The sequence below is a fragment of the Lycium ferocissimum genome, chromosome 10 (genome assembly GCF_029784015.1).
Source record: "Lycium ferocissimum isolate CSIRO_LF1 chromosome 10, AGI_CSIRO_Lferr_CH_V1, whole genome shotgun sequence".
Taxonomy (NCBI): Eukaryota; Viridiplantae; Streptophyta; class Magnoliopsida; order Solanales; family Solanaceae; genus Lycium; species Lycium ferocissimum.
In genome coordinates this window covers 23,522,571-23,538,447 of record NC_081351.1, presented here as the reverse complement: position 1 = coordinate 23,538,447, position 15,877 = coordinate 23,522,571, and the positions used below count along the sequence as shown (strand labels likewise).

General features: G+C 32.3%; 1 protein-coding gene across 1 annotated transcript; it reads left to right on the top strand.

Annotated features, from left to right (window-relative positions):
• Nucleotides 1–241: 241 nt before the first annotated feature.
• LOC132032877 (MACPF domain-containing protein At1g14780) lies at nucleotides 242–9,659 on the top strand. Its single transcript, XM_059422654.1, has 8 exons — nucleotides 242–667; nucleotides 1,720–1,961; nucleotides 3,253–3,454; nucleotides 4,152–4,223; nucleotides 6,438–6,621; nucleotides 7,463–7,632; nucleotides 8,301–8,365; nucleotides 8,907–9,659. Exons 1-8 carry the CDS (start codon nucleotides 416–418, stop codon nucleotides 9,541–9,543), a joined length of 1,824 nt encoding a protein of 607 aa, XP_059278637.1. The 5' UTR covers nucleotides 242–415; the 3' UTR covers nucleotides 9,544–9,659.
• The last annotated feature ends 6,218 nt before the right edge of the window (nucleotides 9,660–15,877 follow it).

Genomic DNA, 15,877 nt, shown 5'->3' with positions numbered 1-15,877 from the left:
AGATGTATAACGGTCATTCTCTATAACAACCAAAAAATTTCGAACCCAACTATACCGTTACAAAGGTTTGACTATATAAGGAGAAAAAAAAAATATTGGATGATGTAGTACTCACAAGTTAACTTAAAAATAGATAGAACAGTTAAAACTGGGTATGTTCCAGCTAACAAACAAGAAAGAGAATGAAGTTTCCCATAGACTTTCCAACAAGTTACATTCTCATATAAATTTCTTATCTTCAAACTTATTTTTACAAAACTAAAGTTCCATTTTGCACATTCACACACGTTGTCTCCTCCTCTTCTTCTTCTCTCTCTTTTTTTTTTTTTTTTTTTTTAACCCAATCCCTTCCTTCATAAACCCCTTTAAATAGCTACATATACAACAAAGAATAGAAAAAGGAAGACCAGAAAATATGAGCAATTACTGTGGCAATAACAATATTGTAGAGCATGCTATCAAGAGTCTAGGCAAAGGCTTTGATTTAACATGTGATTTTAGACTAAAGTATTGTAAAGGAGATGAAAGGCTTGTATTGCTCAATGAAAATGTTACAAAGGAGATGATGGTACCTGGTTTTGGAGCTTTTGAAAATGTCCCTGTTGATATTAAATGTGATAAAGGTGATCGAGTTCGATATCAATCTGATATTCTTGATTTTAATCAGGCAAGTTATATCAATCTTCTTCTTCTTCTTCTTCTTCTTCTTCTTCTTCTTTTTTCTTCTTTGTCAACAAATTCTTTAAGGGTGTGTTTGGTAGGAATGAGAATATTTTCCTAGAAATAATTAAGTGGTTTTCTTACTTAGAATCTGGTGTTTAGTAAATAAGTAGAAAATATTATCCCAAAAGCATTTTTCTTTATACAAATATCCAGTAGCAGAGCCACTTAGAGCCGAGGGTGTTCATCCGAACCCCCTCGGCGGAAAAAAATACTGTTTTTACAAGGTTAAATATTTTTTTTTTATATATATAGTAGATGTTGAACCCTCTTAGGCTTCTTCGTATGTTTACTTTTTTATATTCTGAACACCCTCGGCTGAAATCCTGGCTCCGTCACTGCAAATATCGGGTCAAATTTACTGTTTACTATTCCTTGTTGGTATACATAAATTTTATACGGTTATACACATATTATATATGGATTATACATATATTATATATCTGTAAGTTATTGTTAGTTTAAGCTTGGGGGCGGAGCTTGAAAAGTGAAACAAGGCACGCTAGCGTAGCAATGTTTTTTTAGCGTGGATGACTAGCTATTTATGTTAATTCTTCTATAATTAATCTAGTCAAATACTATAGGAATAGATATGGGGATTGGATGGGGCATGAGTGGCGGGATGCAGTGGTAGAGCCACATAAATCGAATGGTAACCAGTTGAACATCCTTCGTCAAAAATTAAGTTGCATGGATAAAATATTATACCGCATATATAGTTTAAAAAATTAGTTTTTTTTAATATACATCTATTAAAGGGCTCTTTAACACTCTTGACTAAATTTCTTGCTTCACTGTCTGCGGGACGTTAGGGGGTGGGAAAGAAACAATTTATGTGAAATGCCACTTATCGTAGTCTTTTTCTTGACTTCTAAGAAATTTATTTTCTTAGAGACCAACTAAATATGAAAAAACTAAAAAAATAATTTCCTTCCTATCAGAGACACTTTAAATTATCAAATGTTTGAGCTTCTTTTCTTATTTTTGTTTGTGGCACAGATGTCTGAATATATAAACAGGAAAAGTTCAGTGCCAGGGAAAATACCATCAGGGATGTTTAATTCAATGTTTGGTTTTGATAGTGGTTCATGGGCAACTGATGCAGCAAATACAAAGTACTTAGGCCTTGATGGTTACTTCATCATATTGTTTGATGTTCATATTGATAGATATTCTCTTGTTTTGGATGATCAAGTTATAAATGATGTTCCTTCCTCTTGGGATCCTGCAGCTCTTGCAAGGTAACTAGTATCAACTCTCTTTTTTCTAATTTCTCATTCGATGTTAGCATTCTGGTATCCCCTTTGCAATCTTGGTTAATTAAAATTTGTGCCGCGTAAAACCTTTTAATAGGAAAGCGTTCCCAGGTAGGCTTTTTTTTTTTCATTTCAGAGCTTGAACCCAAAATCGCTAACAAAGGATACAGAGATCTTATCTATCCAACTACAATTCTTGATGGTACCTAATATCATCTCATTTTTCCTGATTAACTTCTCACCTTTACGTAGAAAATCTATTATATTTAAATTATTTTTAGAACTATATTATTTTTAACTAGCAATAGCTGCTATTTTTGTCCGCGTCTGTCTTCTCGTAATTTAGCTCTTTATGGCTAGTTCGATAATATGATGTAACAATACAAATTTAACACATCATGGACTAAATGAATGGTTTAATAATTAATAATACGTTAAATTTGTGAAGATCCACGAGTAGAAGGATCAAAAGTATACGATTTTAGTCAATTGAAGATTAAATGTGATTAATCAAATACCGCATGGTTGAAAACTAGAATTTGTCAATATTCTAGGGACTACAAGCATAAAATTTCCTCCAAAAGAAAAGGAAAATTAAAAAACAAAAAAAAAAACTTATAGCTAGAACTTAATAGTCTTATTTTAGGAGCGCTCTTTTATAGGTAACTTTTGAATTAATGGCATCCAAATGTTGGCAATGTTGACCTAAATTATATAACTGTTTATTAAATTCAATAACTGCCAACACCGGAAGTCAAAGATCAATTACTCTCTTTTTCTGTTTTGATAAATATATTGTGTTCATAATTATTCTATTCCTCTATTTTGACCAAGTCTACTTAAAATTACACGGTTACGTGATTTAGAGGTTATTCTTCAATAAAGAAGAATGATTTTTATATTATATTATCATGTCGTAAATATAAAAAAACTTGAAGAAAGAAAACTTGGCAATGGGAAGAATAAGTCCAATTAGTATTCTTGAAGTCAAGTTGAAAATCATTAAAATTAAAAAGATCACGTATAACATAATGTAGACAGATGTCTACGCAATTTTTTGTTTGTTTGTTTGTTTTCATATTTGGTGTCCAATATTCGTTTTATGGCCCGACTAATTCATTTTCGCATTGAAAAGTCTTACTTTAGGGTTAAAGTGCTCCTTATCAAAGAGAACTCTATTCCCAAGACTTAAACCCGCGATACCAATCAATATGTGATGTATGTCTATTTGAATTCTTTAATATAATTAAAAGCAATTATTGGTGATTTGTGACAGGTTTATTGAGAAATATGGTACCCACATTATTGTGGGCTTAAGCATAGGAGGACAAGATGCGGTCCTACTGAGACAAGACAAATTTTCAAACATTGAACCATCAGAACTCAAGAACCATTTGGATGAGCTTGGTGATCAATTATTCACTGGGATTTGTAACTTCTGTCCACAACAATGCAAAACAAGAGAACAAAAGCATAAGGTGTTTTTTTCTCTCTTTTCATAATCCTTTTTTGGTGTCACACTAGGGTGTCTTGTGTTCGCATTGGGACCTCGATTAATTTGGATTATCATCATATAATGCTCATTAAAAGGGGAAACACTTCCTACCAAGTTTTATTCCGTACCGAAGACTTGTATCCTAAGCCTTCGAGTAAGGGTGGAGGGATCCTATCACCCGCCACAACTCTTAGTGATTTTTTCATAATCCTTGCTTCTTTTTTCAAATTAATTTCTTTAAAAAAAAAAGTTCTTAAAATTGATAAGGAATAGTGTGAGAACTTTTTTTTTGTACTAACATCGATAAAGCAAAAATATCTATTCCCTCCGTTCCAATTTGTTTGAAGATTGACCAGTTTGAGAGTCAAACAGTTCTTTGGTTGACTACGATATATTGTAAATTATTAATTATGCAGACTTATAGTACTTTTTATGTAGTTTTCAAATATGTAAACTTTATTGCAAAATACTTGAAGAATCTATGTTTAAAATTAAATCAATGAAATTGGGGTTATCAGAAACGTATATATGACTTATAAATCCAAATTGGTGCTAGTTTTTCAACCTGATTAAAGAACTTTTTCAAGAAATATTAATTAAATTATATACATATATTATGTATATGTCTGTGTATAAATTCAATTTAACTGACTTCTTTTTTCCATTTTTTTTAATTGCAGGCTCTAGAGGCGTACAATGTTTTTGATCCACAACCCAACATCTTCAACAGCTTCACAGCAACAACAAAAAATGTACGTTGATAATAATAGTACATATAGATTTTCAATTCGTGTCTTCCATTGTTATTATTGAAACATCCACCTAAATATCACATGGATAAAATTGTCCCTCAAAAGTAATGGCACGTAATTCATAATGAAACTAAATTTCAAAGTAGTAAGTTAACAATACCAAATAATTTGACCTTAAAATCCTAAGAAACGACTTGATTGAAACTGTTTTCTCATTTGATTTTTCATAAATTGATAGGTCAATTTTTGTTAAAATATCCCACATCGGTGGTAGAAGGGATGAGTGGACTACTTATATGAACTTGGGCAATCCTTCTTCCCCTCATAAAATTTTTGGGTTGAGTTAGGCTGAAAGATCCTTTTCTTTACATGGTATCGTTAGGCAAGACTCATCCCAATTATTGTTTTCCGGTAGTAGACCCCGAATTTAAAATTGCCCACACACTAGATGTCCAATCCTGAGCGTAAGGTGGGGTGTTAAAATATCCCACATCGGTTGTTTAAGAGATGGGTGGACTCTTTATATGGACTTGGGCAATTCTACCTCTCCTCATAAGATAGCTTTTGGGGTTGAGTTAGGCCCATATCCGTTGTTTACCATTTTCTTGCTTTGATTTGTATCATATGCAGCCATTAAGTCCAATTCGTCAGCGAATAGTATGAAATATTGACAATATAAGAAGCTTCTAGTATCATAAAAATTCATATCCATCACATATGGGAGATTCTTTGAATTTTACTTACCAAAAACTAGCAAAATAACAAAACTCTAAAGATTTAAAAGTCAATAATAACTATTAGATTTTCTGAAAAAGACTAAAAATAATTCATGGTAAATAATTTTCTCCTTCCAATCAAATTATCCCTCTTTGGTTTAGAGTTATAGACATTTTTCCTCTCGTGTTCCAAGCAATGTCTATGTTTTCCCTTTTAATTACCCACCCCCCATTTATATAAATTTCTTTTCAAATTATAATGCTTTAATTCCTTTTCAACTTAAGTATTTATAGAAGTACCCCATATAGCATGTCTTACTAGAAACACATTAGAAAAAAACTAGTCCAACTTCATTTAAGCCAAACCCATGACAGACAGCCACGTGTCGTCAAAACTCTTTCACTTTCAAGATCTAAAGTGACCGCTTGTTCCATTTAGCACAATTCAGTGGTCATTCCTATTCCACTTAGACACTTTTTGCATCGTTATCGGAGCAAAACCAACACCAGTCGTCTCCTACGTGGATTAAGTGGCCAATTAAATTGTGCCAACTCATTTAAATTGTGCCAACTCAATTAAATTGTGCCAACTCATTTTAATTGTAAATTCACTAATTTGTAAATTCGTGGAGTTTTGACCATTAAAAATTGGGGCTTTTGGGCTGGTTGGATGTGCAATGAGGTGGCGCCCCTTTGGTGTTGGTTTTGCTCCGATAACGGTGCAAAAAGTGTCTAAGTGGAATATGAATGACCCACCTGAAGTGTTTAAATGGAACAAGGGTCACTTTAGGTGCTCAAGTGAAAAAAGTAGACTACCACAGGTGTCTGTCGATGGGTTTGGCCTTTATTAAACACAGTGATGCATCATGCATACAACCAGGTTTTGGACTAGATGTGACTGATTAATTTTATATACTTTCTAGCTAGCTGTAAGAATCAAGAAACCAAATTTGACACTTTCGTTGACAATAAACACACAAAAGAAGGTTGCCTGATGCACGTAATATCCTGCGTTCAAACAGGGTGAATACTTACCCGTATTGAGGGCTAAGTTAGTGCAATTTATTATAGCTAAACGATTTAATAAAGTGAAAATATATATTATTAATCATGGTTAGTGATAGATGTGTATATTTCAACACGTGCCATGCATCACACCCAACGTAGGTAAGTTTTTACCTTCACAAGTAAATTTGGAAAGGGCATATTACCTCGAGAGGTCGGGTGTGATGTAATTAGATTATCCCGACGCAACAAAAATCATTGGATGATTTGTGGAAAAAACCCGTAACATATAAGATTACACAAAAAAATAACTTTACCCTTGCTCCAAGTTTCCCTTCTGATAGTCAAAACCCAATTTTAAGGAAATTGAAGCATGAATAAGATGGTGGAAATAGAACGTATTAGTTCCATTTTACTAAAAAAATTAATAAAATAAAGAATTTGTACTTTTTATAAAAATCATAAAGATTATAATGAAAAATTCATTTTGCAGGGAGTAACTGTGATATGTTCAAAAAGAGGTGGAGATTTAACAGCTAATACACATAGTGAATGGCTTCTAACAGTGCCTTCAATGCCTGATGCAATTGCCTTCAGCTTCATCCCTATTACTTCTCTTCTCAAAGGTGTTCCTGGCAAGGGGTTTTTATCACATGCTATCAACCTTTATCTTAGATGTAAGTGACAATAATTTTCTCTCTTTATCTAGTCTCAAATTTATAGTAATTGTACAGTTATTTCTGTGTGATCTTTAAGTCAGGGATCGAGTCATAGAATCAAGTATTGATACTTGCGTCAGGGTAAATTTCCTACATAACACCTTGTAGGGTGGGGCCTTTCTTAGGACCCTGTGCGAGCACATAATACTTTGTGCACCGGACATTTTTTTTTTTTTTAATGTAGTCTCAAACTTGTACCAATTCATAGTTATCTCCATACGACCTTATAAATCAATTTTCGATTTGTATATGTGGGATCGGATCCTTTAGAAATGATGCTTGCATGAGGCTAAACTGACCTACATCACCCCCCCTTTTAGGGTGCGGCCCTTCCCCAAATGCGGAATACTTCGTGTGTCGAGCTGTTATTCTTTATCTAGTCTAAAAATTTAAGAAATTCAACTATATAAACAAAAATGAGTATGTATATGGATGCCATAAAAAATTATAATTACACAAGGGGCGTTTGGTTTCCCAAAATGTTTTAAAATTTTCATGATTTTTTTCATTCACCTTTTATCAGAAACTTTTTTTAAAACCAAAAGCTAGTAGAGCGGAGTGTTTCAAGTTTTGAATAAAAGATAAATTGTACCCTTTTATTTTCTTGAACAAATTCCAAAATGACTTAACAGTCTTTATCTCCATAACGGTGCAAATTTTGACTTTAGCCAAGGGGTTGTTATGATAATTCAAACATTAAATATTGGAGAAATGTGTTAGTTGAACTGTATTTGTCATATAGATAGTATAGTAGATTTTTATCTTTGAATAATGTATATTATTATGTATTGATTTGCAGACAAGCCACCTATAGCAGATTTGCAGTATTTTCTGGATTTCCAAGTGCACAAAACTTGGGCCCCTGTTCACAGTGATCTTCCATTAGGCCCAACTACAAATAGGTCCATTAGACCTCCAGCTCTTCATTTCAATTTGATGGGCCGTAAGCTTTATGTAAACCCAACTCAGGTAAATTCCACCTTTTAACAAAAATTGCAACAAAAAAAAAAAAAAAATTGCACCTTGATTTAATAGGGGAAAATTCAAGAATTCGCACTTTTAATTTAGAATAGTAACAGATTTAAAAGTCAATATAAAAAAACTATGATTTCGAATTTAATAAAAAGTGAAACACCATGATTGTACCCTGAATGAAATCCATGATAGTATCCTAGATGAAATCCAGGATATTGTCACGGAGTTTCCAAATCAAGACAATATCTTGAATTTTCACTTGTTTTAAGTTCAAAATCTATGATATTGTCACGGTTTTTCCGCATTAAAAATGACTACTTTTCGATGAATTTCCAAACACCGATTATTTTTTAAAACTTTGAATCGAAAAATATCTTTCCATTACCTAATTAGTATTCTGTTCTTCTATTTTATGTGGCAGTATTTATTGGATATAAAATTTAAGAAATTAAGGAAGGTTTATTGGGACATATAAGCCAAATATATGCATAGTACCAAAAGTATATTTTTAAAATGAAAAGCACATGGAACTACAAAACAAAAATTTGAAATTTATTTCTTTACTTCCAACTAACTGTAAATTTACCTTGCTGTACGTTTAGATAGATTTGTTTTAACTCCACACGTCCAAATAAATAATATTATATTTTATACATTATCAGGTAACTGTTGGAAAGACACCAGTAACTGGAATGCGACTTTACCTTGAAGGAGTGAAATGTGACAGGTATTGCCTTTTTTTAATAGCTCCAAATATATTAGTAGTCTTTATAGACAAGATAATACTTCTTCCTACCAATTTGTACGACACTTTCTTTTCGTAATATTCTATACTTAGATTGTTTTGAGATAGTATATTAGTATTCTCATATTTAATACAATATATAAGTATATTAACGTGTCAAATTTGTCCTCTGTTGATAGTGAAATCAAATATACTTCTGTCGTTACAAAGTTAGTTCAAAACTCCAAATATGAACTTATTCACTAACAACGAAAGCTTTCCAACACATGAAACCTTCTTGCAATGGAAACTGATCGGAATTTTCCCTTGAATTATGTGAAAGGTTCGTATTTCCATATATCTTCATCAATGATGGAGGCATAATCTTTACCTAAGGCTTTATCTTTTACTATATATATTTTAAAATAATATTCGATGTTACATATACAATGTGATTTTTCAACAACAAAAATTCGAATGAACTCCTTAAGTCCGCCCTTGATCTTCATTATAAGTGAATTAATGAAGATGGTGTTTTTTCCAGGCTGGCCATACATCTACAACACTTACTAAATACTCCAGTACTCCTTCAAGACAAAATGGACGACCCGCTAACATGGCGTGGATCCGAAGATACACCCGATGATCGATATTTTGAAGCCATCCAATGGAAAAAATTCTCCCATGTATGCACGGCCCCCGTAAAATACGACCCGAATTGGGCACCTTACGAGAATGACTTTAGTTTCATCGTCACGGGCGCTCAACTTCACGTTAAAAAACACGAGACGAAAAACGTCTTACATCTCAGGTTGTTATATTCCAAAGTTTCAAACTCTTGCATCGTGCAGTCTCAATGGATGCAATGTGCCTCCGAAAATAGTACAAAATCATCATCCAGTTTTTTGTCGGCTCTTAGTGGGGGCTCCTCGGTCCCCGGTTTTTTATCGGAGAAGGAGAGAACGCCACCCGTGGTGGTGGATTCGGCCGTGTACCCGACGGGCCCACCAATACCGGTACAAACACAAAAGTTACTAAAATTTGTGGATACGGCCCAATTGTGTAGGGGACCATTGGACAGTCCGGGTCATTGGTTGGTTACCGGGGCAAAATTGGACTTGGAAAGAGGGAAAATTTGCTTGCGAGTTAAATTCTCCTTGTTGAATATAGTGTCTTCTTAGCTTTTTGAGAAGTCCCAAAAACAACGTGGGTTGTAAGTAAATTTTTTGATTAATTGGTGACTTGTGCTATGTATATAGTAAGTTAAGTTATTTGGGTAAAATATATTCATTTATTTTTTGTTTGGAATATATAATGGGAGGGGAATAGGGACATAGTAAAGTATTTTTTTTTTTTTTTTTTGTTAGTCGAGAAATGCAGGATTGAGGAATTCAATCTTCTATCAGTTTGAAATAAAGATAATGACTTTCTCTTTTCACTTTTGTTAATATTTGAAATTTAGTGCATTTTAATATTATTTGTTATTTGTTAAGTGAACTTTCATTTTTTTTTTTTTGTGCCGAATGCCCTTCAAAGGCACAGGTCTTTAATTTTTGCCCCTCAAATTGGTGTGTAGACATCAAAATTTTACGACTCTACAAGATGAGTCCAATATCTCATTAGAATCTCTTTTAAGATATTACTCTACCCTAAACCCCAGGCATACCTATATAATGTAGAGACATATTCCCTTAAAAAAACATCTCGAATATCTTATAAACTCATGTATATTCACAAAGAGATCAGCACATATCTCGAATATCCCATAAACTCATGGGATATTCACAAGAGATCAAGACATCAAATACTGCCTTTATAAAACTGCTCGACATTCATGGAGATCAAATACATCCCCAAGGAGGTCATTCTACGTTCGAGAAATACGTTACTAAAGGCCCTCGAATCACGAAGTATATTTAGGAGAGAAGAATCAAGGGAATATACAGATTTATACTCACAATCTTGATAAATAGAATTACTCTTTTTATTTATTTTGTGATGGTAGTTTATTTTCTTTATCTTGAGAAAATTTGTTGCAAACATGGTGGTCTTTAATTTTTGCCCTTTGCTAAAAACCCCTTGGTTCCGGGTTCGAACCCCCGCTTAGTCTAAATTTTTTTTAAAAAAATCGTAAGGTAGATAAAACTCTGCCTGATCATGCAGAGTTTTGCCTCAAACTCTGCCTGATCAGGCTAGGGGTGGACATGGTATGGTAGATACCAATTACCATAGCGAAATCGAAATTTTTTATACCGCGATTTCAGTATTATGGTATTTGGGATGGTATTTGGTATGCATTTTTATTAATTTACAGCCACACAAATTTTCAAGGCTTATTTTGAACCATAAGTTTCAAAAGCCTTCCCTCTTTCTTAAATGTCGTGCCCAGTCAAATAGGTTCATATAAATTGAAACGGAGGGAGTAGTAATTAAAGTATCTAAGTGTATCTCAAATAATTCAATCACCCTATTACGGAAAGACAGATCACCATATGTGACAAGGGGGATAAGTCAAACGTTTTCTCTCCCTACATGGAGGTGGCTACATCCTAACCACAAACAAATAAAAATCTTTCCTTTTCAGGCTTAATCAGATATGGTGATCTTCCTGGTGCGTTTCCTTGATAGGGTGATTGAATTATTGGAGTTCCCCCTCTTTTACAACCTGTTTGCACATGTCACAAATGGAACACTTGGACTTTTCGTTATCTTTATTTATTTCTTTGGCTCTCATAAAGTCATCAAGCCTACCAGACACATTTTTAAACTTTCTTTTTTTCCAAATTTTCAATCTATGCAGTCGATATATATGGTATAAAGGTGTCAACTATATTCTTATATATAGGTTAACTTAATATATATACTATATATACATATAACTATATATACTTAATATATAAAAATATATGAAACTTAATATATATATAAGTATATATTTAAGTTTACATATATATGTAAACGGAACTTATATATTGGAGTGTTTAAAATATTATTTTTTTTATATTTTATATTGTATTATATATATATATTATAGTATTTATTTGTATATTGTAGGTATATTTACATATATTATACAACTTATAATTAAAGTATAAATATTTATGTGTATAACTATATATAAATATATATACTAAATATAGTATTTTTCGTATACATATATATGTATAACTTACATATACTTATATATATATATATAGTATAACTTAATATATATAGATATATACTATATACTATATATACTTATATATATGTATAACTTAATATATATACTATATATATGTATAACTTAATATATATACTAAATATATGTATAACTTAATATATATACATATATACTATATATACTATATATACTTAATATATATACTAAATATGTGTATAACTTAATATATATACTATATATATGTATATATATGTACTATATACTATATATACTTATATATAGGTTTAACTTAATATATATACTATATATACATATATACTATATATACTTAATATATATACTAAATATATGTATAACTTAATATATATACTATATATACTTACTTATATACTATATATACTTATATATGGTATATACTATATATACTTATATATGTTTAAGTATACTATATAACTTAATATACTTATAAGTATATTCTTAGTATATTTTAGGTATATTCCTAACTTAATAAAAGTAAAAATATGAACACAAGTAAATATAAGTAAGCTCAATGAGCCATATTTTTATTCATTCTTGGATAACATTTATTTGCAAGTTGTATTTTTTTTTAACTTGCAAATAATACATGAGTTGAACCATTTCGTTAATTTCCCCCACATCATATTCGGTCATGGAAATATCTTCAAAGTCTTCCATTTGGTCCGGTCCACTAGATATCAAATCTTCAATTTCTTCCTCTTCGCCTTCCTCCGCTTCTGAGTTTTGGTTGCGTCGCTCCGATCTAATCCAATCTCGAATGCACACTAGTACTTGCAAGCTAAAGCCGGATAATGAATGTCTATGGTCTCCAATTTGTTGTCTTCCTTGGCTAAATGCGCTCTCCGAAGCCACGGTTGATACTTGAACCGTAAGGATATCTCGAGCCATTCTTGAAAGTACGGATAGCTTGCCTTGTACTTCTTCCACCATGCTAAGACGTCCACCTCATCCAGGTTGGTTGATATCTACATTTGGGTGCATCAAATAAAAGTTATATTCATCAAAGTTTGCGGTAGAAGAAGAAGTTGGGCGTGAATGTAAAACTTTAAACCCGACAAGCCCTTTTGCTACTTTGAGAAGTAGTAGGGCGTGGAGTAACGGGTGTTGCACGTTCTTCCAAACTAGAATAATGAGTAAAAACTTTCTAAACTCATCATCAATAGCGAGGTCGGCTTGACTAAAGATGGTTGAGTTCCCGCTTCAATTTCTAAAAATGTATAAATTTGACTAACCAAATTTTTAGTATAAGAGTTTTAAACAAGGATTTAAAAGGGAACCCAATATAAATAAAGTTGGAATGGGAAAAAAATACTTCTTAAATTTGATTATCATTTCAAAAATAGCCTTGATAACCGGGTTTATGTTTATACTCTTGTAAAACTCTAGCTATTTCCGCTAAGTAGGCTAAAATTCGGTTACCGTGGGATAAAATTGTCTAGAAAAAGCAAGAGTTGCATTATAAAAATTTTCTAAGAGTTCAATACATTCTTTAACATCTTCCCAATGCATAAAATTTAACCAATCCTGACTATCGGTATTATATTTGTTGTGAACTTATTGTATGGGAATCCTATACTCATATGCTTGTTGTAGCATAACGTAAGTGTAGTTCCACCTAGTCTCAACTTCTATTTGAATTTTCCTAGGTCTAAGGTTATTTTCCACACAAGCATTCTTAAAATCTCTAATTCTTCCCCTATTAGCATTACAAAAAAGAAACGCAACAGCATTTCTAACTTTTTGAACAGAATCATCAAAATGCTCAAGACCATCTTTAACAATTAAATTTAAAATGTGACAACTACATCTTACATGAAAAATATTTTTTAGAGGAGGGTTTATTTCTTTTTTTAAAAGACCAACGCCTTTGTATTATTAGAAGCATTATCTAAAGCAATACAAAGTGTTTTTCTATAAATGTTAAAAAATCTTATAATAGTAGACATTGAATCGGCTAAAAATTTTCCATCGTGACGACCTTTTCCTTCGTCATATAAAAAGCTATAATTCTTTTTGCATAACCTGGCTTGTCATCAACCCAATGACATGTAATAGCAAAAAAATCTAAATGGTTAATACTAAGACCCAAATCGGCGGTAAGACAAACATTACAATTTAAAGAATTAAATACGTGGCGCAAATAAAATCTATATTTTTTAAACAAATCTATAACATCGGCTCTACAAGTACTTCTAGGAATACCTCAAATAACGGATTATAACAACGTTGAATGTAAGCAACAAACCCCAAACCCGAGGGAAAGGAAAATGGTAAACAATCATAAGCTACCATTTTAGCTATTTCTACGCGTTCTTTTTCTTGTCATACTTAAAATTTCTACCGGTTCGTGGGTCTATCGTCATTTGAATCCCCCCCACATTTGAACCCGTTTGCTCTCCCCAAGCATCCATATGTTTGGTTCTCATATGAGAATTTAGTGTACCCGTTCCACCATCCTTACCGCTTCCTTGCTTAAAACTAAATACTTGTCCACATATGTTACATGTAGTGATTGGCTTTCCTATTCTTAGTCATAAATTTCCAAATTTTAGTTGGCTTACGAGTTCTAGGCGGTTTGTCTTGTGTATGTGATTGTGCGGACATGTATCTCCTATGGGATTTTCGGGGGTTGTGTTTCATCATCATCATTTAAGTCTTCATTAAAAGTGTCGGTAAAATGTTGTTGCATTGCCTCATGACCTAAAAGTGGATTATTTCCACCAACATCAATACCTACATTAGGTGTTTCTTCCACAAATGTTTCCTCATTAAGCGCACCCCTAACAATACGACTACTACTACCGGCACCACGTCTTAATCTCTTTGACATTATTAAATAGAATTAATTTAAATCACAATCAAATAAATCACAAGAAAATAAATTACAACAAATTAAATTGCGTAAATTAAATTGCTAGAATTAAATTGCTAAAAATAAAGATAGAGTTGGAACGAAGGTACCAAATTGCACGGATTAATTTCCAACAAAGTCAAGTAGGTCGTGATATCGGTATTTCGATTCGGGTTTCAAAATTATCGGTTTAACTTATCGGTTATCGGTTTGTAAATATGTTAAACGTTAAAGAACCGTTAAAATACTAAGTAATGGGTTATCGATTAATCGGTATTGTATGTTATCTGCTCGGTTATCTGTTTAATGTTAAGATTTCACACAACAAAAAAATGACTTGACCACTTTGTACAAGCAAAATCATGCACGAACCACTTGTACCAAGATCCAAGAATAATCTTAAGTTGCATTTACTATTACAAGAAATTTAATGATTTGTTATGGCTCTATCATACTCAAAACAATGTCGATCGTGGGCAAATCGAAGTGCAAATGGCGACAAAGGCAAAACCTTTTGGTTGAAATTTTGTTTTCAAATGAGATTAAATCAAAAGAGGAAACAGAAGATCATGCTAATTGTGAATAAAAGTGCCAAAACCAATTGAAGTTACCTAAATTTTGTGGAATCCCGCCAATCATCAATGATAACTAGCTGTATCCTTTTTGCTAATGATAATCCTAAGATAAAATAATTATATTTAAAAAGATACGCCTACTTACCCTCAAGATTGCGAGGTAAGTTATTGAAAATTCAATGAATTCCGAATTTGGATAAAAGAAGAAATTCTCGTATTTTTTTTATTTTTTATGGTATGTTGCGAGGATAAGATCCAAGCGAATCGCATTTCGTTGTCGAAATCGTTTGCCTCCAAGATTAAAAGACCAAATATTGGCTTACATGTGTTTAAGATTCGTGATGTAGAGCCTAAACCAGGAATTGATTGAACAACTTCCTAAGATACTCGCGCAGCATCAAACACCATTTGTTTTTGCCAACAAGTGGAGAAAGTTTATCTTTTCATGGGTGTCACAAAGGAAATTCTGTTACTTTTGGTAAGATATAACTTTGTTGAATATGGTATATATATATGCAATTATTGAAGCGTGTTTTATGAAATGAAAATGAAGTAACCCTAATTTAGCAAAGTGACTTTATATATATGAAAGGAAGTGTAATTAATTAAATTCTTATCGGAGTAGCAATCTGTTAACAAAAATGGTCAACCCGCTAATTCACCCAATAAGCCAATAACCCAAAACACCACCCGGCACCAACCGTAATCCATTAACTTAACCATTAGCCCAATAACCCAATAATTGGTTTGTTATTAGTTAACTGCTAACATGCGCGACAAATTTCCTAAAGTCAAGGCGGCTAGAATTGCAAATCCACCAAAGCCTACTTCGGATTGTTACCGAAAATCACCAACTCCACCAACAATATTATAATTCTTAAAATTAA